This window comes from Epinephelus lanceolatus, chromosome 24 (assembly GCF_041903045.1).
Source record: "Epinephelus lanceolatus isolate andai-2023 chromosome 24, ASM4190304v1, whole genome shotgun sequence".
In the NCBI taxonomy this organism is placed as follows: Eukaryota; Metazoa; Chordata; class Actinopteri; order Perciformes; family Serranidae; genus Epinephelus; species Epinephelus lanceolatus.
In genome coordinates, this window is record NC_135757.1 from 14,026,391 (window position 1) to 14,049,826 (window position 23,436).

The 23,436-nt window shown below is 41.5% G+C and overlaps 1 protein-coding gene across 4 annotated transcripts in view; it reads right to left on the minus strand.

The window, feature by feature from the left end:
- The window catches only part of xirp2a (xin actin binding repeat containing 2a), a 64,756-nt gene that overhangs the window by 17,356 nt on the left and 23,964 nt on the right, over positions 1-23,436 (minus strand). The window contains exons 1-3 of one of the 4 annotated variants that reach the window (XM_033615455.2): positions 15,505-15,608; positions 15,218-15,329; positions 2,514-2,638 (exon numbers count right to left, since the gene is read on the minus strand). In XM_033615455.2, coding sequence (XP_033471346.1) covers positions 2,514-2,638; positions 15,218-15,245 — 153 coding nt within the window. In that variant the 5' untranslated portion in view covers positions 15,246-15,329; positions 15,505-15,608. Of the gene's footprint in view, positions 1-2,513; positions 2,639-7,200; positions 7,395-14,847; positions 14,958-15,217; positions 15,330-15,504; positions 15,609-23,436 lie in introns of those variants that run through there. The other 3 variants (XM_033615453.2, XM_078165536.1, XM_033615456.2) reach the window with 3 other exon arrangements.

The window sequence follows — 23,436 nt, forward strand, 5'->3', positions numbered from 1 at the left end:
TTTTATCACCACTGTTTTAAATTACTGTAAAACACAGCCTCTTGAGCCTTATGACACACTGCAGTATACACTATATGAGAAGCTTGTTGCGATGTGTGTGGGTGTGTGTATGTGTCTTGATGTTGAACATGCGCACCCGTCACCTTTCCTTTTTAATGTAAATGAGGAGACAATGTAATTTACAAGGTATTGCGGAGGAGTTCAGGTCGCTGACATTTTATAACAGGGCTCCATGTTATCAATATTTTACTACTTCAGGGTACAATAGCTGCATTGATATAACATGAAATTAACAGCGCTCATTTAAAATGGCTGACACACACCCAATGTTTACTGAGTGTGCTTTCAGAGAGGTTCATACAATAGCGAAATCTAACCAGTAATGCGGATGTAAATCTGTCTGCAGTAAGCATGTGACTGCTCCAGAAGTTGGCAGGTTGCCTTCTGTAAACACAACACAGTGTAGCCTCATGACTGATTCATGGATTGGACATTACTTTATCTGACTTTATATTGGGTGTGTATTTCACTGCTTTGAATGTGTCACATGACCTGTGATGTCAGCTACAAATGATTTTCTGCTGCTCTGATTTTTTAGATTTAAGTTTCTAACTAAAACTCTTGTAGCCTCCACAACTTTTACTCCTCATACACAGTTTAAACATCAAAACGTAGATATTTTTGTCTACTTTCAGATGATGTGCCCATTTGAGCAATAGGACCTACAGTTTTTAATAGTTCTGCCTTAAAGTTTTGAGCAAAATCCAAATGTGGAGATTTTTAAAACCGTTTCTCAGTCATTTTTTTACCTACCCATACATATGGCATGTCTACATCCTCAGTTAAGTCTTGGAATGCTCAGAGTCAAGACATTTCAGTGATGCAACTCACAGGTTTTGACTGTGAGTGTCTTTTTGAAGTAGTACTCATGTCATTACAAGTTGTACTCAACAATGACTTGATACAGACACACAGTAGATTCGGACCTCCATCACCTTCTGCCCGTCTCTGATTGGAGCATCTGCCTGTCTGTCTGTGTCTCTTTCAGCTGTCAGCATTCACACACATTTTCTTCAAGGAAAAGCATTTTCGAGTTTTACCTCCTGAGCTGACTTACTGTTGTGGCCTTGGCTGACTAACTGCTCACACAGTTGAATTATTGGGTTCACAAAGTGCATGCAGGCTCTTCAAAGCCACTGAGGCTTTTTTGTTCTCGGTAATGACTAATGACTCAGGGATACTCAGAAATGTTTTTGTGTTTAATTAAAGCGTGAAGGCCTGCTGATGTGCTGGCTGTGTGAGTTCATCTAAATTTGCTGCAAAGTACACTTTTTTTCTCGCTACAGATGCAGTTACACTACTCTGAAATGGTGATTGATGGTCCTGTGTGCTAACAAGAAAAAGGCAGCATTGTAAGCAGTTTCTCATTATGACATAAATAATCATTAGGTAAGATAAAACACATGTTATACTTACTTACTTTATAACTCTAGCATTATTTGCATGATTTATAGCTGCTTTTCCATGAAAGACTGATGAATGCCTACCTATCTCTTGCATTTGCGGGTCTCATAACATATGTTTGAGATATATGTGTTGTGAAAGAAGACAGTTTTCAGTTAACCAACAATGTGTTAAGGCTAGTGGTGAAAGAAGTACTCAGATCCTTTGCAGTATAACTACTAATACAACAATGTAAAAATAAATCAAATAAAGCTCAAACTGCATTGTATCTGAGAGCACTTTAACACAGAGAGTTAATGCAATACGCAGGATTATGATTCATGATGATCATATTCGGCTGTTTTGGTGCCCTCTTAGGCACTGGTGCCCGACACACAGTTCAAGATGTGCCTGTAGTGGCAGCGCTGGAGAGCAAAGAAGAAAAAATTGATGTTCTTTTTCTGGACTTTCCTCTAATCTTTTTTTCTTTGTAAAATATTAGATAATATTACTCCTATGAGCCCACAGCTAGAGCTTAGAGGGGAAATGTCTCTTTGGTGGAACTGCTAACAACTCATGAAAGTCTTAAACATGACAAGGACACTACTTTTTTTGTAAGGGGTCCAGTACTACAACAACGTAGTACTAATACTACTTTCAATTAACATATCTCTTATGAACAACTGTCTTCAATTTTCTAATTCAATGTGCTGAAACAGCAGCCCCATATGAAATGTCTGGTCCATGATTCCCCCTGGCTCCCATTCACACTCTAGAGGTTTGGTTATCCCATCCAGTACTGAGCCTTTTGACACTTTGACAAATAATGCTGCCATCCCACCCGAGCCCTGTGGCACCCCTTCTCTCAGTGTAGCCGACAAGCAGGACAGTGTTTGGTGAAAGCAGATTTATATTTTGGGGTGAATGAAATGGTCATAAACATCGGCAATGCCATATTGTCAATGTAATAATTGAATCCAAACATGTCTGTGCCTGTCTGCCGTCTCCCCGGCTGCCTGCATATCCTCACTGCCGTCTCTCCTTACATCCACGTGGAAGTATCATCTTACCGCAGCAGAGGAGGAACTGCTGGTTTCTTTCTTGGACACGGCAGCCTGATACATCGCCAGCCGCTCTTTCACCGACACCGGCTCGTCCTCCTGGTCCTCGGCTCCTGGCGTGTGTCTATCTGCAGCTACACAAACACAAAGAAAGATATTACATAATCACACTGATGGCGAGGAAATAGTCTGAAATATTAAAGTTTTACTTTTTGCCTTTTTCTTATCTTAATGGCTTAAAATCCCACCCTGAGTCAGATAAAAATATCTGCATATCTGGAGATACTGTAGAAGTTTTGACCAAGACGTGGCCGGAGGCAAACAAGCTGCAACAAATGTTGACACAAAACCTAAGTGGAATACTCATCGATCATACAGCACTACTGTACGATACTTCATATTGCTCAGCACATCCCGGCGGATAGCCAATTAGAGAAGACCATGGATTTTACATTTGACTTTTCTGTGCTACAAAGCATCATTAGGCAACAGAGAAGGCTCCATTAAGGCTCAGCATACACCCACACTCCCACACTTTTAGCTCTTGGCATGTTCTCTCTCTCCGGGCAGCAACACCGTGGGATGATAGAAGACCCTAAATAGAAATGATTCCCTCTCATTATGTGCTCACACTGTAACCTCGTGACATTTTGAAATCCTCCCCCTTGTTGTGTTTTCCCACTAGATTATTACATATTTTCTCCACATATATGCGTACGCGTATAACCTCATTTCAAAGTAGAGGTCAGTGTGAGCTCTACTTCAAAACCGATTGAAAAGCCTTGGAGCAGCTGCTAGTTGAATGCATATGGATCCAGTGAAGGCCCTCTTGCTGCTATGGTATTTAGATTAATAAGTCAGAGCTTAGTGGTATAGTACATACCGTTCATCTTAACTGCTCTCTTATAGTCCACTTATAGTAAACCTATGATCACACTAGCTTGGTATCGCCCTCTTCCCTGGTATCCATAAATGAAGAAATCAAACACCCATTGGTTTGGTCTCTTTGCACATTTAACCAACAGAGTTGGGTACTGGGAGGAGCTGCTGATTGAGGAAGTTTCTTTGAATGTAACAGAAAAACATATCAGAGCTGGGGTGAAGCACAGTGCCATTGTTGGCCAATTAGACCAAAATTCTTCCGCTTTCACCTGCTGTTAGTAGCCCAGGATTTGAACTGGGTAATCGGATGCCTCTTGCCGAAATGCACCTTGGGAGTCGTGGTTAACTTTTGCCCTGCAGTATTCTTGACGAAAGAAAGAGAGCCTATTAGCTGTGATGCATCATAGGGAATGACAATGTGTCTTCACCAACAGTGAGTCAGCGATTTTTGAAGGATAAGGTTAGGAGTGTCGTCCGCTGGTTGTTTACAGTAAGTGTCAAAAAGAACTGCTGAACTGACACAAAAGTTCAGCGGTGAAACTACTCAGTGAATGAGATACAAACCAGCAAAAGCAGCACATATAGTATACAGACATACATAAAGGTAGGCTAATGTTACGTGTCTCATTTTGCTAGGTTCTGGTAGATTAGTTATGCATGACTAGCCGAAATCTTTCTAGCATTTAGTTAGCATATCATTAGCTAGCTTATCTTTGCCCGGATGATTGTGTAGTTGGCACTTGACTTTTAATTGAACGTGGGCCTCCAAAGACAGAAAGTTTTTGAATTGCTGACAGGTGTAGGCACGAACTCCAAACACCAGATAGACATCAGGGACCATAACGTTAATGGGTGGCAAGCTGTCAAGATCTGTAAAGGTCCCTATCAATTTTGCTTCTTTGCCTCTGTTGAGAGCTTCTCTTCATGTGAGCATTTGTTTTTCGCACATGCTTATACACTTGTGATGATGAATGGATGATAGATGGCGACGGACACATATCCTTCCAAGATGGCAGCACCACCCCAGAATTCTTTATGATTCCCATTCCCTGTAGACCGTATCCTAGTGTTTGTTTACGATACATGAAATGAAATGGTGCCTCCTTGGATTGGTTTTTAGCCACCTAAGAAAAGGCCCACTTAAAAAATCAATATCAGTTTAAGTGTAAGCTGTAGGAGAATATTTTCACTGCTTTGCCTCGCCTTCTGACAGCAATTTCCAATGGAGAACTGAAGCCGTTATCTCAAAGCCACCAGACTCCGCTGACAAAAAGTAATTTTACTAAGCAGAACACAGGAGTTGCTGGTCTATTGCTGCCTCTATCAGTTAGTGTGGAGGGTAAAGTGGAGAAAATACTCCAAGTATAGCCGACACCAAACTGATACTGATATTTTTAGGTGGCTAAAATACGTTTTGCGGCAGCCACGTCCACAGCAGTACATTGCTCAACCTCTGTGCCATTAGATTTGGTTGCAACACAGAAGTTAATGCTACAAATGCATCTTCTGTGGGTGAACTACTGTCTCATACGGGGCAAAGCTAAAAATTATTTTGAATGTCAGTTGGCTCACGCATTAGCTTCTTGTGAGAGCTTTTTTCTTGCTTCAATAACTCTTTATTGAATGTAATGAACCTGAGAAACCTGCGAATAAAATATCAGCGGTGTAAATGGCACAAGTGCAGAAAAAAATCAAAACAGAGAGAATCGTGGGGAGCTATTGAGAGTGACTATAATGTTCCTGAGTGGATCGTGTGTTATCAGCCCTACAGATAGTTCCCATGTCACCAAACTCCTATAACCACATATTTTGTAACAATGCTTGGATGAATTTTGCTGTGCCATTTGCTGGTGTGACGTTAATACAGATGAGACTGACAAGAGCACACTCTCCTTATCCAATTTTAGCTTTCTGCTACATCCGGCATGTTAGTGTAACCAATAACCCGTCAGAAATAGGCTGCCCGGGACAGCATCATCTGAAAATAAACATGAGTTTTACCCGCAACATCCTATTAATATGGGTCAGAAATCCTACACCTGAGGCTGCAGTGCAACTTAATGCCAGCTCAATGACAGAAGCACAAGGATAATGCCCTCATTTATCACCCAAGACAAATGTCCACGTCATGGTCTGGAGCTGTCAGAGAGGCAGAGACATGCGGGTTTTGATGCCCAGGAGCGGTGACAACAGCGCTTTGGATATCCCTGGCTTCTGAGAGGGGAATGCCGTATGCAAAGCTGCCATAGCATGGAGGTGAGGTAACCAGCGCTCAGAGAGGAGGGGGGGCTGACTTTTATAACCCAGCTCTGTCTGCAGCGTCATGTTCCCCTGTGACAGGGAGATTTATGGATTGGATATGTGTGTGAGAGAAAGAAAAGGAAGAAAATAAAGTAAAGGCAAAATTGAAGAACTACTAATGAGGATATTTTCTAAGATTTAAAAGTCACCATCTCTATGCTGTAACTAATTACTACTAGCACCAACAGATGTTTAATTAGCATTAATAATAGCTTTCTCATTGCTTACGATGCCCCAGTATAATGAAGGCCACGTCTCTGTTTACTGTGTAGTATTGATGTCAGGAAACTTTTTCACAGTCTTACACTTATAACCTATGTCATTTCTGCTTTTGACAGAGAGCATATTGGACTGCTTAGAGGCGTGTTTACCTCCACACTCACTATTATTTTCTTCTTCTCCGAGTATTAGCTTCTTATCTCTGCAATGCCACGGCGGCGGCACAAATGATGGCACCGTGCGAGGGGTAATGGAAGAGAGAGAGGCCGGGTAAAGTCAACGGCGGAGGCCATGCTGCTGCTGGTATGCATGACTCGGTGGCTATATTGAGCCAAGCCGGGGGCTATTGACCTCCATGTCACTGCCTCCTCTCCACGAAAGCGATCAGAGGTGAGGTGCTGCTCCGCCGGCTAGCTAGAAGTGAGGAGGTGAAGGGCTTCGTGGGGTGCTAGGCTATAAGACAACAGAGGAGAATGTGTCCAGGAAAGTGAGAAAAGAACAAGAGAGTAATTTAAGGTTGCAAGAGAAAGCAGCATGGCTTCGTAGCTCAAAGCTAAATCAAGGCCCATAGATCTGTGTCAAGCAGAGGCCGCCCTCTAATCACAGAGGTGTCACCCCCTTCTCTGCCCTCTCCGCACAAAAGAAGCCTTAAGCAACCCAATTTTCTGTTCAGTACTTACTGACCAAAGCTTTTGGCTGGCGAGGTTTGACAGGGGAGCCAAATCGAGCTACACTAATTGAAATGTCAGCCGTGGAGGGCGATTTCTTCCTTACCGACAAAGGCAAAACAGGCACAATAATTGAGCTGTCAGATCTATCAAAATAACTTCTTTACATGGAAGCTGGATTGCCCTCGGGTACTTCCTTATGCGAGGCTAAGCACTTTGTCTCCGATTTGCTATGCTTTTAGAATATTCCAGATCAGATTGCTGCTGGTTATGTCTGGTGGAAGGAAACAGGAAGGGCCCATGCATGTTTTATAACAAAGCACAAATCCTAGTGGAATCCTGGAAACATACTGCAATATCACGTCTCATTCTTTATGGAGCTCCAGCCCCTGATGTTTCAACACAAAACAGCCCCCTGCACTTCACCTTATTTTACACTCATGTCTGCGCAGCCTGGGCACATCAAACCGATTCATTATCAACTAAAATGTCATCCACCATTTCCAATTTGTCTCCTTCCACTTGTGCTTGTGTGGAAAATCCTTTTAAAGAGCTGTGCTACAGTGGGGCTGACGTTGATACAAAAGTTAGTCTAGAAATGCTGATAGTCCGCATACATTGCTTACCTTCTGTAACTGTGTAGGTTGCCCTGCACGTCAAACCACAATAGAATCCAACAGAATAGAAAAGGACCTTGGATCTCCAGAGAATGAAATGGGCTTAGTCGCCCAGCCTTCACCTGATACACAAAGCAAATCCTGGGCAGGCAGACAGTGAGGCTTGGAGACCAGCTCCAGCAGTGTGCTCCACAGCTCAGTGAGGCCCCAGCGTCCAGTGACAGCTGATTTTATTTTAGAAGTCCCCTTCGTAAAAAATAGGAGTGACTTGGGGGAGAGGGAAGGTGGATGTTGGTTGGCTTTTTTTAGTGTCGAGGTACCCAACATGCTCTTAACCTTATGTCACAGTAGGCTTATGGACACAGACGTCCCACACTGTCAGCTGGGAAACAGACACTTGGTACATCCTTCATTTACGCAGCAGAGAGCAGGAGGACACTTAGCATTTGAAATTACTGCTTGTCAGGATGGTAAATATCATGGCATTTCATGATTCAGCAGGCACAGTGGAGATAGATTTCACACACTTTGCTTCCTACACACACAACTACAAACAAACACTGGCAAAGTAAGAAGGTCGCTACTCATGTACAGTCTAAGACAAGTTGACAGCAAAACAAAAAAGAATATGACGTTCAGATTTTTAGGATATGAAGTTCAGATTTTTAGTAAGCAGCCTAATGGTTCCCTTTCAGAGTCTTGTCTGTACACGACTCTGAAAGGGAAGTGGAGCCAGGAAGGGATTAGCTTAGCTTAGCTCAAAGAATGGGAGTGAAGACTGGCTTTGTCCAGTTCAAAACATACACCTAACAGCACCTCTAAAACTTACAAAATAAAACATCTCATATGTGTTTAATTAGTGCACAAACTAGGGATGTCAACGGTTAACAGTTATTCAGTCTAAGGCAGAGAATGTTTTGACCGGTTAGGCTTGTTGGTGTATGTTAGTTTTGCTACTCTTTAGAGTCCTGGACTGTGCACTAACCCATTCTGGTGGGAGCTAGCTAGCAGGGGCCGCTCATTTATCGCTTACCACTAATAATACCATAACCCAATTGTGTTGCTGTGGAAACACTGTGCCCACCATTTGGACTCCCCCCTGGTTGCCCTGGTGTGAACCACATTTAGTACTGCTGACTGTATTAACAGTGTTGGCTTAGCACAGTTAGCGGGGTCAACACAGTTAGTGGTGCTAACACAGTTACTAATACTAAAGGAATTCTGCAGCTCAAAATGAAGCCACTTACCTATAAGGGAGACCGGAGGGTGGCTACCATGTTTCCAGCAATAATCACTGAATGAGCTGCGCTGCTAGCTAGCTCCCACCTGACACAGGTGGTGCGCAGTGCAGAGTATCCAAGGCTAACATTATCTAAACAGTGGAGACTAACGGGGGGGGCAATGGGCACTTTTCTTGCATGTTAAAGTAGCTAGCTGTCTGTCTGTCTGTAAAGCGAACAGGAAATTAAAAAATGGAAATACATTTACATCACGAAACATTAAGATTTCACCACCTCTAAATGGATAGCGCTTAAAAATGGAGTGCTCAATGAGTCAGTGGAGTGCCAAACTAACCCTAACCCTCTCTCAAAAATTAAATGGTTTGTTACCACTTAATGGATGTTGGGCTATCAATGCAAAATTAGATCTTGCACCCAAAATGCTGTCAATGCTTTCATTTATAATTGCCAATGCAGCCTTCATAATTCTCAACTGGGAAAGAGGCAGAAAACAGATGAGAAAATACAAAACCTAAATAAAATACCAAAAAAGTGAGATGCCGATTTGCATTGGACTAAAATTATCACATGACTTATAACTATGGTGTGTAATTTGTGGTGGAATTTTTACTTAACAAATAAAGACATGGCAGATTCACACTGGATTACATCACAGATGACATCCGCAATTATTACTAGTCTAGAAATGACTAGAGGTCCCCTGGTGTATCCAGTGCGAACAGGGCTTAATATACCTTTTCCTTATTTAACTCTGCCTCTCTATGTGCATTATAGATTGATGTGCACAGCATCACTTACAGCGTGTCTACATCACTGCTTCCCAGACATGTTTTTTCCCTCAAAGAAACACTTTGATAGCGCAGCTCCTACACTAAGTTCAATGTGTTAAAAACCTGCTGTTGTATAGGGCCGAGCTACATGCTCACCATGTCCCTCTTGAGTTAAATATTGCCAGTAAAAGCTGCTCACCCTTTTTTCAATGTTGTGAATGATTTAAAACATTCTGCCAAGAGGAGTTGAGTGTACCTTTCTTTGAAGCTTATTCAAAGACAGCTCCTCAGATGGACGGTAAGGCACTGCAACCAGCACAAAGTGAGGAAATTCACTGCAGTGCCTGCTGGGCAGAGGCCCGGGAGAATTGAGTGAGAAACCTTTAACGATTAAGACATAATCAGTTTGAAGGTAAGTGGTAGACAGGAAATCATACTGTTTATCCTCTCTGTCTGTCTCTCTTTCTTTTCTTCCGTGTTTTCCCTCTGTCTTGGACACACGTTGCCCTAAAGCAGTGGCAAAGGTCCTCTTTTAAACCAGTGACCTTATGTTCACTCTTTAAAAACTACATCTGTTTTGACAATACGAGAGAGAATCTGGCTTTACATAACCCTGCAGGAATCATTCATGTCTATTCTCTCAATATTATTTACTGCGATCATGCTTGTTTACCAACCTCATATATGAAACACAGGGTGTTCTCCGGGAGCCCACCCCGGCACATTGACGAGAGAAAAGTGTGGTTATCGGGCTTGTGGAGAAGCTGCACTCTGCTGATAATCCCACTGAAATTGCACATGGATTTCCTGTTCCTAAAGTGGAAAATAAACATACTCCTGTAGAATACCTAATGAAGGGGCCTGAGAATCTCCCCAAACTGAAGTGAGTGCACATTCAAGTGAGTTTAAAACTAAAATAACTTTCAGTAAATAAAGTTATGTATGCGATTAATTACTTTGTTTTGTTGAGTAAGTTGCCAACAAAGAGATTTACCGTTCCATGTTGTCTAATATGCTGTATCTGGATGTGCTAATCAATTCTAATGACTCATGGGTTACTTCACCTGTTTTTCTTTTGTCTGTGAGAACTCAGTGTCAAGGCTTTCCCAATCCCTAACAATTTCTAGTCAAAAAGATAGTCAGGGTTGGAGAGTGGTGCTGAGTAGACAGGGTCATAGGATATTTATTTACTGCAACTTAATTTTCTCTCTTATAAAAGTGAAATGCAATTAGCATACTGGTGACAAACAAGGCAATGTTTTTTTCTAGATTTCATTTTTGAACGGGGGGTTGTATCGTATTCTGGGACTAGACATTTATGTATTTGCAAAGGCAGATATTCACCGATGTGTGGCTGTTCCTTAATGTCACTAGCGAGTCTGAATGCACTTGTAAAATGAACCTGGACGAGCTACATAGAAGTGTTCACAAAGGCTGCTTTTTAAATAATAATTGACACAGAACTTTTAAAATTTAACACGCGAACAAGGAAAAGTAAAGGGAAAAAATAAAAGCAAGGAAATAATCTTTAACAGATCCTCACAGAAGGGTACTTCCCATTAGATACCTGGATGAGCAATCAATGTGCTCACTTATCGGTGGGTGGATGTTCTAACTTTGGACAGAGCCAGGCTTGCTGTTTCCACCTGCTCCCAGTCTTTATGCGAAGCTAAGCAACTACTGTCCGAAGATTCAGTTGCTTTTTTCAAACTGTGCACTGAAAGTCATGAAGTCAATGAACTGCCTCGGTTAGTTACACAGCAGGAACATCTGTCTAATGTTAGCTAACTAAAGCTAGCTTTCATTAGTTATCATAAGCTACCGGTCATAGCAGACTAATTAAGGCTGAAGCAGCCAAACCTCTGTGTGTACTTGAGCATTTTATAGCTCATTAATTCAGGATTTTGTTTGTGACAAGAAGATTATGTTTTTTCTTCTCGTAAAAGTTATATAGTCTCACTTAAAGATGAAATGTAGGGAGCACACAAAAGAACAGAAACAGCAGACAGAAATTATGAATAATAATTCCTTGGGTAAACAGACCATTAATCAAGGTGAAACCAAAAATACTGAGAGTAATCATGATAAAACGCCCCCAGATTTATAGAAGGGATTTATTTGTTCAGCATGGTTTAGAAGCATTATTATTTAATGTCAAGGATTTTAGAGAACAACCACATTACCATGCATACTAAACCTTCCCAGTGTATAGACATTGTATGGCTTAAGATGCCAAAAACAACCTCAGATGAATACACATTTCAGTCAAACCTCAATTTTCAATTTACAAACATCAATCATATCTGTAGGGCTAATTTCTCTCCCATAATAGACACTGAGGGGCTCAAATCTGAAACTGACGGGAGGAAAATCTTTGTTTTTCCTAAGGATAATATTATAAAGACATCATTATTTGGCAGGCAAATCTGGGAGGAGATTAATTAAAACAAAAAAATGTCTTTTGGCAGATCGAGCTCCAACTGGCAGCATTTGCACACTCTGAAAAATTCTCCTGGACCAAGTGTGTCTGACAAGTAAAGTCAGCCACAGACTAATATAAAAATACACACAGCCTTTAAATAATAAAATAAAAAAGGTATTCCTATTTACTTCTACTACTGTGTGTTCCACAAAGCCAGCCACGGTTTCATGGTGGTGATTCTAGTGATGTTATACATGTACAAGAGGAAACAAGTAAACAAGGGGCCTGTTTAGAAAGAGCAGCAGCATGGAGATTTAGAGGTGAGATTTGCATCTGCTTACAGCACAGTTATTTAAACGTTGCAGCTTTGCAGGTAACAGCCCCTGTAGACCCCCCTGTCATTTGACCTGGCAGATTATGTGCCCTTGTCACTGACAACTTGTCAGCAAAGACAAAAGCTGTCACTCAGTCAGGACAACAGGATTGTCAACAAACTCCAATTTTAGACACGGCATAGAGATTTAGAGACTTGCAGGGTGACAAAGCCCGACTGATCTCAGGTAGACACCGAGAGACTCTCAGTCTGAGTGTGAATATATTGAGTGTGAACATGCATGGTTGAGTTTATGAGCGTGTGTGTAAGAATGTGTGTGTTTAACACCTCAGTGCTACTTTGAGGTCTGTCATCACTTCCATCACTTTAGATTCTCCCTCAATCACCACTTTTCTCATTGCCTTTCTATTTTCAATTTTTCATTTGCATGAACGTGACATGTAAAGATGTTTGTATTGCCAAAGAATAGAAAAGAAAGTGGAGGGAAAAAAAATGTTTTTAAGAGGCTGTGATGCGCTCGTTTTTACCAACCATGTTGCCAGAGCTTGTGGGAAAGGAGGGTAAATAACGCTAGCCAGGCCGGCTGGTAAGTGAAATTTTTTACCAGCCAGGCAGATATTTTACCAGCCAACCAAATAATAATAATTTAAAGGAAAAAAAGTCAAGTCACTTAATGCTGCTGGTGGATGAGACTGGGGGGTGGCGACAGGTCAAACTGATATGATGCTGATTTACAGGAGAATTCATGTCAAATGGAGGATAAACCATGAACATAAACTACAGATCACCTGTAAAGCATTTTAATAAATTAATCTATCATAATTAAAACAATTGGAGACTGAAAACAAACTGATATATGGGTCTGATCATTTTTTTAATGAATTGACATCATTCCAGACAGGATGTTAGTGTGTCTGTGACTTCCTGTATGGACTGAAGGCTGCTGGAAACTGTCGGGAATCTGTTCGACTTCACCGCAGCTTTTTGTCACCGCCCCCCGCTGCGGCCGTCTGCTCTCATCTACTTTCCAGGCGCAGTTCATGTCAAACGAGCCTAACAACAGCTATCCACCTCGGCACGCTGTGATGACGTCATGACTGAAAGATTGTCTCTGCCTGAAATACACATTACTCTGCCAGGAAACCAGCCGATACCAGCATCGATCTCCAGTATCAAAAAATGCATTATTTACTGGTAAAAAAATAACTCGCCAGAGTGGCAAGTGGTCTTAAAAATTTACCAGCCAGAGACAAAATCTACCCGTAATTGGCGAATGGCGAGTGTTAGTTTTGGACCCTGCATACTTCCTTTATTTTGACATAGATAAATTCACTAGAAGGCACTAGAGGGCAGTCAAAATTTTCCAATAACAACAAACATGGTGACAGTGAAGGAGGTCGTGATAATGTACCTTTAAACAGAGGTAGCGTTGTAGAAGGCGGTGGTCTGTGAGGACACTGAATGCAACGAGAAATGTGGACGGACAATTCTTTTAACTATATTACTTTTCTTCTTTGTGTCCTAGGGTTGTATTTTGTTGGAATTACGTTACACTGCCCCCAAGATTTTGTGTTGTAAAGACTTTAATCCTTTCATCCGTATCTGAAAGCTTTCAGAAAATGTGTATAAATACACATGAAATGAACACAGAGTACATACAAAAGTCTGTGTCCATGTCCGTATACATATCTAATGTTGAGCATAATAAGCCATAAGATGTTAATAGCAACAGACACTGTATAAAGAGCGACAAACTCCACTTAAGAAGGGTGGCAGGGTCCAACAAACACAGGACTTTGACCCAGGAGTCAGGTGTTTGTGTCCTGTATGAAACTAAAAGTCAGTATTCAGTTATTGTCAGTCATTAGATACGAGTTTCATTAGATACTCGTTAATCAGTCATCAATCATGAGTCTTGAGTCGACTCACAAGACTAAAGTAAATCACGATCTTTTTCCAACCCTAACCAAGTAGTTTTGTTGCCTAAACCTAAACACCAACTCCTGCATCAAGATACAACGCAAAAGGCTGCCCAAGCTTCTGCCCTAGCGTTAAAATATGATAAGTACAGATGAAATCACATTGCCAGAAATGTTTTGTGATTCATATTTAAAGAAAATCATAATGCTGTGTAATGTATCTTCATGTGTTATGTTCATAAGTACATCAAGCCTGTCCCTTATTCATTGTTACTGTCCAACAAAAGCGTAAAATTGGCCCCAAATAATAGAATGAATGAGACATCTTTCAGTCTTAACTTCATGGTCAACCACTCTGTATTTAGTTAGTTAGATTGGTTGGTTTTCAGTGTTGAGGGATTGGTAGCAGCCCAGGTTGTTGTGCAACTCCTTTAAATGTTTTCAAAGGCTTTGGTTCATGACCAAATAATGCAAAACTTATGACACCCCCATCAGCCTCACCTGTCCCTTATGTTTAGCGCTATTTAGCAAATGTTAGCATGATAAAAAGCTAAACTAAGGTGCTGATCAATGTAAACAGTATATCTGTCAAAACATCAGCATGTTAGCATTGTCACTGTGAATGCATTACAAACGCTAAAGCTAGCATTTAGCATTAGCCTCACAGAGCTGCTAGTACGGCTGTAGACTTGTAATCTTGTTCTAATTTGAATGTGGGGGGAATATGATATGATCTGCTCTACAAGCAGTGTTTTGAGAAAACTCTTAATAGTTTTACAGAATCAAATTGTAGTTTTTTTTATTTTAATCCACATTTTTTAATTTTTAATTGTTTAATCCACTAAGTAACACTGACTCCTCCCTAAGCGGCCTGTGTGTTAGGACCTGCTCTCTTTAGTTTATCTCTGATCCTGGCAGTTAAAAAAATGGACTGTACCTTGCACTGTAAGCTCCATCTCTGTGTACTTACTATCAGCGTCAGTGGAAAACTAACTGGAGGTAGCCACCACAGTGTCGTTATCACAGTAATGGAAGCGGTATCTAGCGAGCCCCCAGCTTCCCATTAAAAACCTGCCAGGGAGGCAGCCTTATCTGGCAATGAACAATCTAGTTTTCAAAAGCTGCTTTCTGCCAAATGTTTATCTCGTAGAACAAATGGGACACCACATTGCATTAAGCATGCGGCAGCCTCGGTTGTTTGTTTGACAGACTAACCATGATGCAATCAGAGAGCTAGGCCTGCTGTCATATGTTATAACACATCTGATGTTGCATCAAAGCCTTCGTCAAGTTTTTAACTTCATTCTTAAAAAATTCCAAATGAAAAACAAAGCACTTACAAAGAGTGGTGTCCTTAGGTGAGGCCATGGTCTGATGTGTTGATGGGTCAGCCTGTGTAAGACTACCGGACTTCACTCTTTTGGGCGAGGAGGTGTGGACGGTTGTCACTTCCTGGTTGAGAGAAAGAGAGAGAGCTATCAGTGAAAACACCTGTGCTTTCTCAACAGGGCGATGGAGAGGTGACGCTACGGGTCATCAAAACCAGCTGGCTGCCAGTGCACACCCTGATGTAGACACACGTGTGCACACACAGAGGAACGGAGGATAAACATGCTACAGCACATACCTTGAATGTGAAAAATGAAATAGTGAAGTGTCTGGTGACATTTAGGCTCCAGTGAAACTTAGTTGCCGTCGTCTGAGCTTCACACACACACACACACACACACACACACACACACCTGTGAGTGTAAAGAGAGACGACCTTGAAACACAATGTGAACAGTAAGCATTGACTGGAAAGTTAGTGCAAACAGCACTTGGTTGAATTTTAATAGAGCCACTCTAGCAGTAACTAAAGGTGTTTTCACAGGCTTCTATTGATAAAAGGTACAACATTGGTAAATGGCATGTCCTTGGTGCATACAGGCTTGTTTTTCCCCTGGAAGCATTTTGTCAGCCGCTGCAACACGCCTATTCAGTTGCAAATCATCCCCGCGGGGAACAAACACACCTGTGTCTATGTGTAGGGTGTGTGTGTGTGTGTGTGTGTGTGTGTGTGTGTGTGGGTGCGTGTGTGTGTGCGTATGCATGTGTGTCTTTGCAAATGTGCGGGTGTGTTTTTCATTTGCAAATCAAATGTATTCCCAGTGGCGTTTTTTCGTCAGCGTCTTGCCGGGCGTCAACGCAGAGTGACAACAAACACGCAATAACTCTGCACACGGTGTAACCACGTGACACACACACACACACACACACACAAACACACAAGCCGGTATCTGTCTAGTTTAGTCTTCTTTTCTCTGAGGAAGGTGTCAGCCATAATTTCATAAATGCACCAAAGGACAAAACATCGTCCTCAAAAATCCCATTTAGCAAATCCCTGAAAGACATGCATGGTCATTTGCATACTTTCCTACAGTAGCCTATTACACACACACACACACACACACTCAAAACAGGGATGTAAACATAATCTCTCCCTTTCTGTCACTGTCATTCTCTCTCTCTCTCTCTCCCCCTCTTGCTGAAGTAGCTCTCACATCGAATGAAGCTCAAATCAGTGAGCTGCGAGGAGGAAAAGCACACGGTCCAAACCGGCTGCTAACCACAGCTCCCCAGTGCTCCGTGTTTGACTGCTGATATTAAACAGAGTATTTTGTCTACAACAGGGTGTTACTTTGCTCGGGGGATGTTTAAGTGCATGAGCGGTGAGGATGTTTTACAGGCTACTGTGTGAAAAATGTGTGTGCGCGTGAGTTTGTGGTGGCTGGAGTTCATTACGGCTAGTTAAAAAGTGAATGTCACTGAACGAAAGCCATTAAAGAGACTCAAACATTTATCTCTCTTTGGTTGTCTGATGGGCCTGTTTACACTTCACTTAAAGTCAGTGGCAGAAGTGAATAATGCATGGAGTACATGTGTTGTGGGGGTGGGAACACATTTTGAGTGATTTTCTCTGTACATTAATGGACATATTTCAGTTTCAACACAGCAGATGGAAGAACACTGTATTTCATTAAAGAATTGGCATAGTGCACATACTGTTGGGACTTTAAGTGTATGTCAGGCAAGAAAAAGGGAGATACAGTATCTGAATCTATAGCTGTGTTCGAAATCGCTCCCTATCACGGATATAGTGCACTATATAGTGTGTTCGCCATTTTGTAGTGTTGTTCGAATTCTCCGCGGTTAATTTCATTCACTATATAGTAGACTATAAAATACCCACAATGCACAGCAAATGTGAGTGAACAAACAATGTACCCTACATTTTACTCCCATATACGACAATGCAATGCGGTCGTCTTTTGCCAGAGGAGAAGAACAACAACAACAACCACGAAGATGGCAGAAGGCGCTGCTTTCGTTTATAAATGTAAGTAACGTTAAAGTATCAACATTTTATGTGTTTAACACGTTAATAGCGTAGCTTTATATGTCTTTCAACAATTATAAATCAACGGAATTGGCTACTGTTTCTTAGTAGAGAAGTATCCCGTGTCCTGTATTTGTATCTGTTAGCTAATGCTACCATTAAAAACTCCAACGCAAACATACTATCTCTACTGTAACATTGTCGACGTGTGGAAAATGCCTTGGGATAAAGAAAATGGTGTTAAAAAGTTCACATCTAAGTAAAGTCTAGATTTCTAACGCAACGTTATGAGGAGACACTTAGCTCACATCTGATCTGTGTTCGTGTTATTTTCCCAATTGGCGATTAGTTATAAAATAACTGCTCCTCTCTCACTTTTTCCAAGGGACTGACCAGGATGTAGAAAGCCTCATAAAACTGAGAGTGAAGCACAACGCCGTCTTTTCAGGATGGTGAAATGCGGCACTTCATGGATGGGAGTAAGCAAACATCTTTGAGTGATAGCATTGTTTTGTTCCTCACTTAATTTTATTTTTGTGTCAAGTAATTTAGGTAGTCCTAAACTCAAATGACCTGTGTAAATCAGTGCATCATAATCTGTAAATCTTAACAATTCATAGGAGAATCTAACAATCATGAGGCTAGACTTATTGAATAATGTAATATAATATCAAGCTTCATAATATTAATGTATATTTAACAGTTATTTTGAAGAATGCAAATGTAAGTAATACTCTGCTTGTATTAGGGTTGTCCTTAAAGAAATGGGGCGAGAGGGGGTCATAACCCCAGCCAGGGCTGGCAAGAAGTGGGAAAACCTCAAAAAAACTTACAAGGTATGATTTGTCTCAGCTCTTTGTAAGAAACAATAAATTTAGTCAATAGTGACAATAAATTTGCCTTATTATATCAATGTATGACAAGTCTATTCCTCCATAATTTTAAGGAACTCAAGAAGCCCCCAACTGGCCAGGGGACAGAGTCGGGGGAAGACACTGCGGCGTCCTGGAAATGGTACCCCCTTATGGATGAGGCACTTGGGGGGAGGCCGTCTATTCAGCCTCCTGTCCTTGTTGCCTCAGCCTGGGGGGGAAATTCCAGGGCTGCTGCAGTGTCTCCCCCTGATGCACACAGAGCGTCCCCTGAGCCTGCAGCAGGAGGAGAGAGCAGCACAGGGGAGACAGGGCCAGGGCCAGCCAAGAGGCAGAGGACAGACCCCGTCCTTGAATTTCTTGAGGCAGAAAGTGCGAGGGCAGAGGAGAGGGCCAGAAGGGAGGAAGAGAGGGAGGAGAGGTTGCTGTCTCTTCTTGAGAAAATTGTTGATAAAATGTAAACAGTTAAATAAATGTTTTTGAGAGTAGGTAAGAGGTTTCTGTGTATATTTCAAGAAAAAAAGAAAGTCAAAGTGATTACAAGGGGCGCCAGCCAAAACTCCCTGTTTTGACTTATGGATTTCAAAATGTAACCAAAGCTCTATCATAGGTCTGGGCAATTTATTGTTATTATATCGATATCGTGATATGAGACTAGATATCGTCTTAGATTTTGGATTTTTGGTCCATATTGCTCAGCCCTACTCTATCATTATCGTAATAAAAACAACAACAATAATAGATAAATATAGTTATAAAGCTATATTACTTTAAGTACTTTTAATTGCAACTTCAATTCAAACAACATGCCCACTATGACAGTCATGTAAACAAACAATGGTAGCAACATAAATAAATAACTACAACAATGATTAACAATAACAATTATTTGATTTGATTTCACAATAAATTACAACAAACAAATGAATAAATAATGAATAAATTTAGCTTATAATCTAATTATTTGATTTGATTTCACAAGAAATTACAAGAAACAAACAAATAAAGTAGTAAATAAATAAGAAATAGTAATAAATACCCTGACCAACCACTCCTGAAACATAAGTGAACCTCACCTCACCTAAAATAACACTATTTACAAATTGTCTTTCCATTTTCAGTAGTAATCGTGGTCCTCCAGAGCTGCCACTGGACCATCAGGAGCAGAGACAGCTGCTGCCAAGCGTTCCCTGATGTGCTCCCCACTTTGCTGATCCAGGTGGTGATGTGGCTCATCCACATTATCATCAGGTCTGAGGACCTCCTCTGCCGGCTCCATAATGTCACCGTTTGACAGGCAAATGTTGTGGAGTATGGTGCAACAGGCGATGACATCTGGTGAGAAGGTTGGTTTTACCTCCAGTGCCTTCGGGAAAATCGCTCTCCAGCGAGTTTTCATGCTGCCAAACGAGCGCTCGATGATAGACCTTGCCTTGGCGTGGTGATGGTTGAACCGTCAGGCTGTTGCGAGGAGGACTGGCTCCTTGTAGGGACTGATAAGGGTGATGGGGGCAGAGAGACATGGGTACCCACCGTCCCCAAGGATATAAAAACCTTGGGGTGGATACAGCTGCCTGGTGTGTATTGGGCTGTTTTTCAATACCCTTGAGTCATGGACAGATCCTGGGTAGCCGGTGAAAATGTCCATGTACTTGCCCTGATGGTCACAGACTGCCTGTAATTGGATTGATGGAAACAGTTTCCGATTGGTGTAACACTGGGAATCGACAGACGGGGGTTTTACTCTAATGTGGCAACCATCGATACTGCCCACTACCTTGGAGAACGCAGGGGACCCTGCAAGACGAGCAAATTTGTTTCCTATGTCCTCCAGCTCAGCGACAGATGGGAAACAGATTACCTGATTTTTAATCTTGAGCAGCTTTTTGGAGACTTTGTGGACCATATCGTGGACTGTTGTACGGGGTATGTCAAAGTTCCATGACACAACACGGTAAGAGGTGGCACTGGCAAGCCAAAACACATATACTAGCACCTCAAGATAGTGGCCCCATCCATGGTCCTGCTGGCTACTGGTGACTGCCATCAGGTGCTCCAGAGAAGCCCTGGTCAGACGGTAGTCTGGCTTTGGGTCTGCCTCCCCGTCCAAGTAAAGGCGAAGGACTAGCATGGTGGCATTAAGGCGGCAGTAGGTCTGGGGTTCCAACTAAAATGAGCATTATTTTAATGTTAAAAATTATTTTGGTAACTTATAAAATTTGCACTGGTTGAGTATGGTGTTATTTCAGTCAGGAAGATATTTAAAACCATTTCTCTTTTTTTGTTGTTAAAAACACACAGACAGCTCTGAAAGGAGAAGCCCTTCTGCCCTTTACAACCACTGGAGACAGCTCCAACACAACAAAAGGCTTGGCAGGGTGAGGACCAGAACCAGTGATCTGTAGTGTGTGGGAGGATTTAAGGTCTTCTTTAATTGTGGCCCCACTGTTCAACTTATACACATGGTTTTGGATAATTTTTCATCCTCAAAATATATTTCACAATGTACAAATTTCATCTGAATCTGATCAAAGTCTTAGGATACACTGCCTGCCACATCAAAGTTTCTCTTATACTAACCCCACTATTGATATCCAATTAGTGCAAAGCAAGCCATAAGTGTTAAGTATATACATGTTATTTTCTGTTTCTGTTCTTGTCACAGTAGTGTATTGTGTTGTGTTTTGCAGTTGCTGCCATCTCCAGCTCCTCCCAGAAGGATTCCCTTGACAGGGAGGACTGTTTTCCTGATTCCTGCCTCCTAATGAAGCTTTTGGCAAATTTATATTTCTTGTTTTTAATTAATAAAATATTTGTAGAATTCATATTTGTCTTTCCTGATTGAAATGTTAAATTTATAAATATAAGTGTCAGTGTTTAAGGGTTTAGAAATTAGGGCTGCAACAGGTATTTTCCATTATTTGTTTTAAAAAGTTGCAAAACAAAACAAAGAAGCGGACATTCTCAAATGTTTAGTTTTACTCACAACCCTAAGATACTTATTTCCCTGTCAGAGAGCATAAGAAACCATAAAACACTCATGTAACAAGCTGGAATCAGAATCATAAGTATTCAAACTGATTAATCAAACATGATAACTCGAAGTAGGTGATTAATATAATAACTGGTTACTTAATAATTATCCAGTTAATCATTGAAACTAATATAAGTTAATATGTAAGAGTTTAATGAAAGTTTCAAGAAAACTGTTACATTATTGCCAGGAGTGTATTTCACAGGGGGTTATTACCTAGTGGGTACTCAGCAAAACAGGGAATAACTTCTATTCATGATGTGTCAACTATAAATACAATGGTAATGTAAGATATACATTATAGTACAATAGGACATTTCCATTTCATTCAGTGGTCACAATACCATTAAAATTGTGACGCCCCTCCCAATGTATTTGAGAATGTTTCAGCCGGTCTCATCAGGCAGCTGGCTGACATGGGAGGGTCGTTACCATGATTAGGCTCACATGGGCTTCCAGGCTATAAAAGCTGCCTAATCTGATCACTTGCAATTTGGCTTGTTTTAAGTAAATCTTTTGTGTGGACTCCCTTCTTGTCACATACTCTGAGCCAGTTTGTGACAAATGGGGGCTCGTCCGGGATCTGTTAGTTTGTGACAAATGGGGGCTCATCCGATCCGTTTGGTAAGGCTAAATCTTGCCTTAGTGTTACACATGAGGCTTGATTTGTTATATATGATCAATCTGGTTTGTGACTTGTAGTTTGTTAACACTTTTGAGTAGTACACTTTAAAGTGTTTTGGTATTAGCATGGTGATTGAGACTTTTGGGAGTATCACACAAGGATTTTTGTTTGTTTAGTTCTTTGTGTGGTTCATTTTTGTGGATGCTGGAAGGGAGCAGCATTTGTTTCCCCCTTTCTTTGATTGCAAACCCATGTGTTTGGAAAATGAAAAACACAAGTACTGGTGCATGTAACTGGTGAATACAGCCACATTAGTTTGAAGAGCCACATACCCCTCTGTAGGCTGAAGTGGTTGATCTCAACAGGAGATCAACCAGTTTGTTGTTTTCACTTAGTGTGGCGGAGAATGTGGTTGAAGACATTGTCTTGGGAGCATTTCCCTGGTTTCCTGAGGGTCGCCAGTTTCTGGTTGCCTTTTGGGTTCCGGTGGAACCAGTGCATAAGTACCCACCACCTAGGTTTGAGATTAATTAGCTGTGACCAGTTAGATAGAGCTGGGGAGCCTGAGCTCTGTGGTTATTTGATTTCACCATTGCACATGTTCCTGTGAACTTGTTTTTGTGGGTTTGTAATCTTAAATTGTGGCCAGTGTTGCTGAATAAATGTCCTCTGTCTGGTATTGGTATTGATGGTAAGTTGCACTATCAACTGTTTGAGCCGGGCATGCTGCTAGGCATGTGGTAGAATTTGGTTGGTAAGAAACAGTGGCAGTGAGTAAATGGTTGACTAAATTTGTTGTTCGTATCTGCAATTTGGTAGCTTGGCCTGCTAATTTTGGTGATAAGTACTACAGCTCATGCTTTGTTTGGTTTTGCATGTGAGCTTTGTTGTAGCTTGGTTCTCTTTGTGTGCGTCTTGGGACGACTTGGTTGGCTAGTGAGCCTTTTGTTTAGAGGAATCCTTGGGTATGCTACTTTGGTTTAGTACTTGTGTAATACCAGTTCAGTGTGCTTTGAGAAGCTGTAATTCTGAATAGGCAGAGCGTCCTGACCTGTGCTTTGTCTGGTTGCAGGCCACCTTGTAAGAATGTGATGAACTTTGGTGCTCATTCTGAGAGCAACGTTTTGATGTGTACTTTGGGTTGTGGGTTTAACAATCTCCTGCTGACTCTACCTCACTGCTTTGTACCCACGTTACTGAATTCCTGCAAGATACAAATCTGCATTTTGAGGTGGGTATTGTTCCAAACGTTTTCCATAAGTCTTTGTAACTAGCCATTGGTTCTGTTGTGACCCTTTTCCCATGCAATAGCTTCTGATGCCAGTAAATTTCTCATTCTTAAATTGCTCCTCTGGATCCCAGCTTGCTGGGTGAGGGATTTGATCTGGTAAGATAGCTGGTGGTGGGTGGAGATTTAGGTCACTGTTAACGTGGAAGTAAGTTTGTATGATGGCTCATCCAATGTAAAGGGGGACACTTGGTAGACTCAAGTCAAAAGTGGAAATGTTGTTTCTCATTGTTTCAAGTTTTGTATGTTTTGTGTTCCAGATGTCAAGGTGGAACCTTGATCTTAAGAGGGGGGTGTGACGCCCCTCCCAATGTCTTTGAGAATGTTTCAGCCGGTCTCATCAGGCAGCTGGCTGACATGG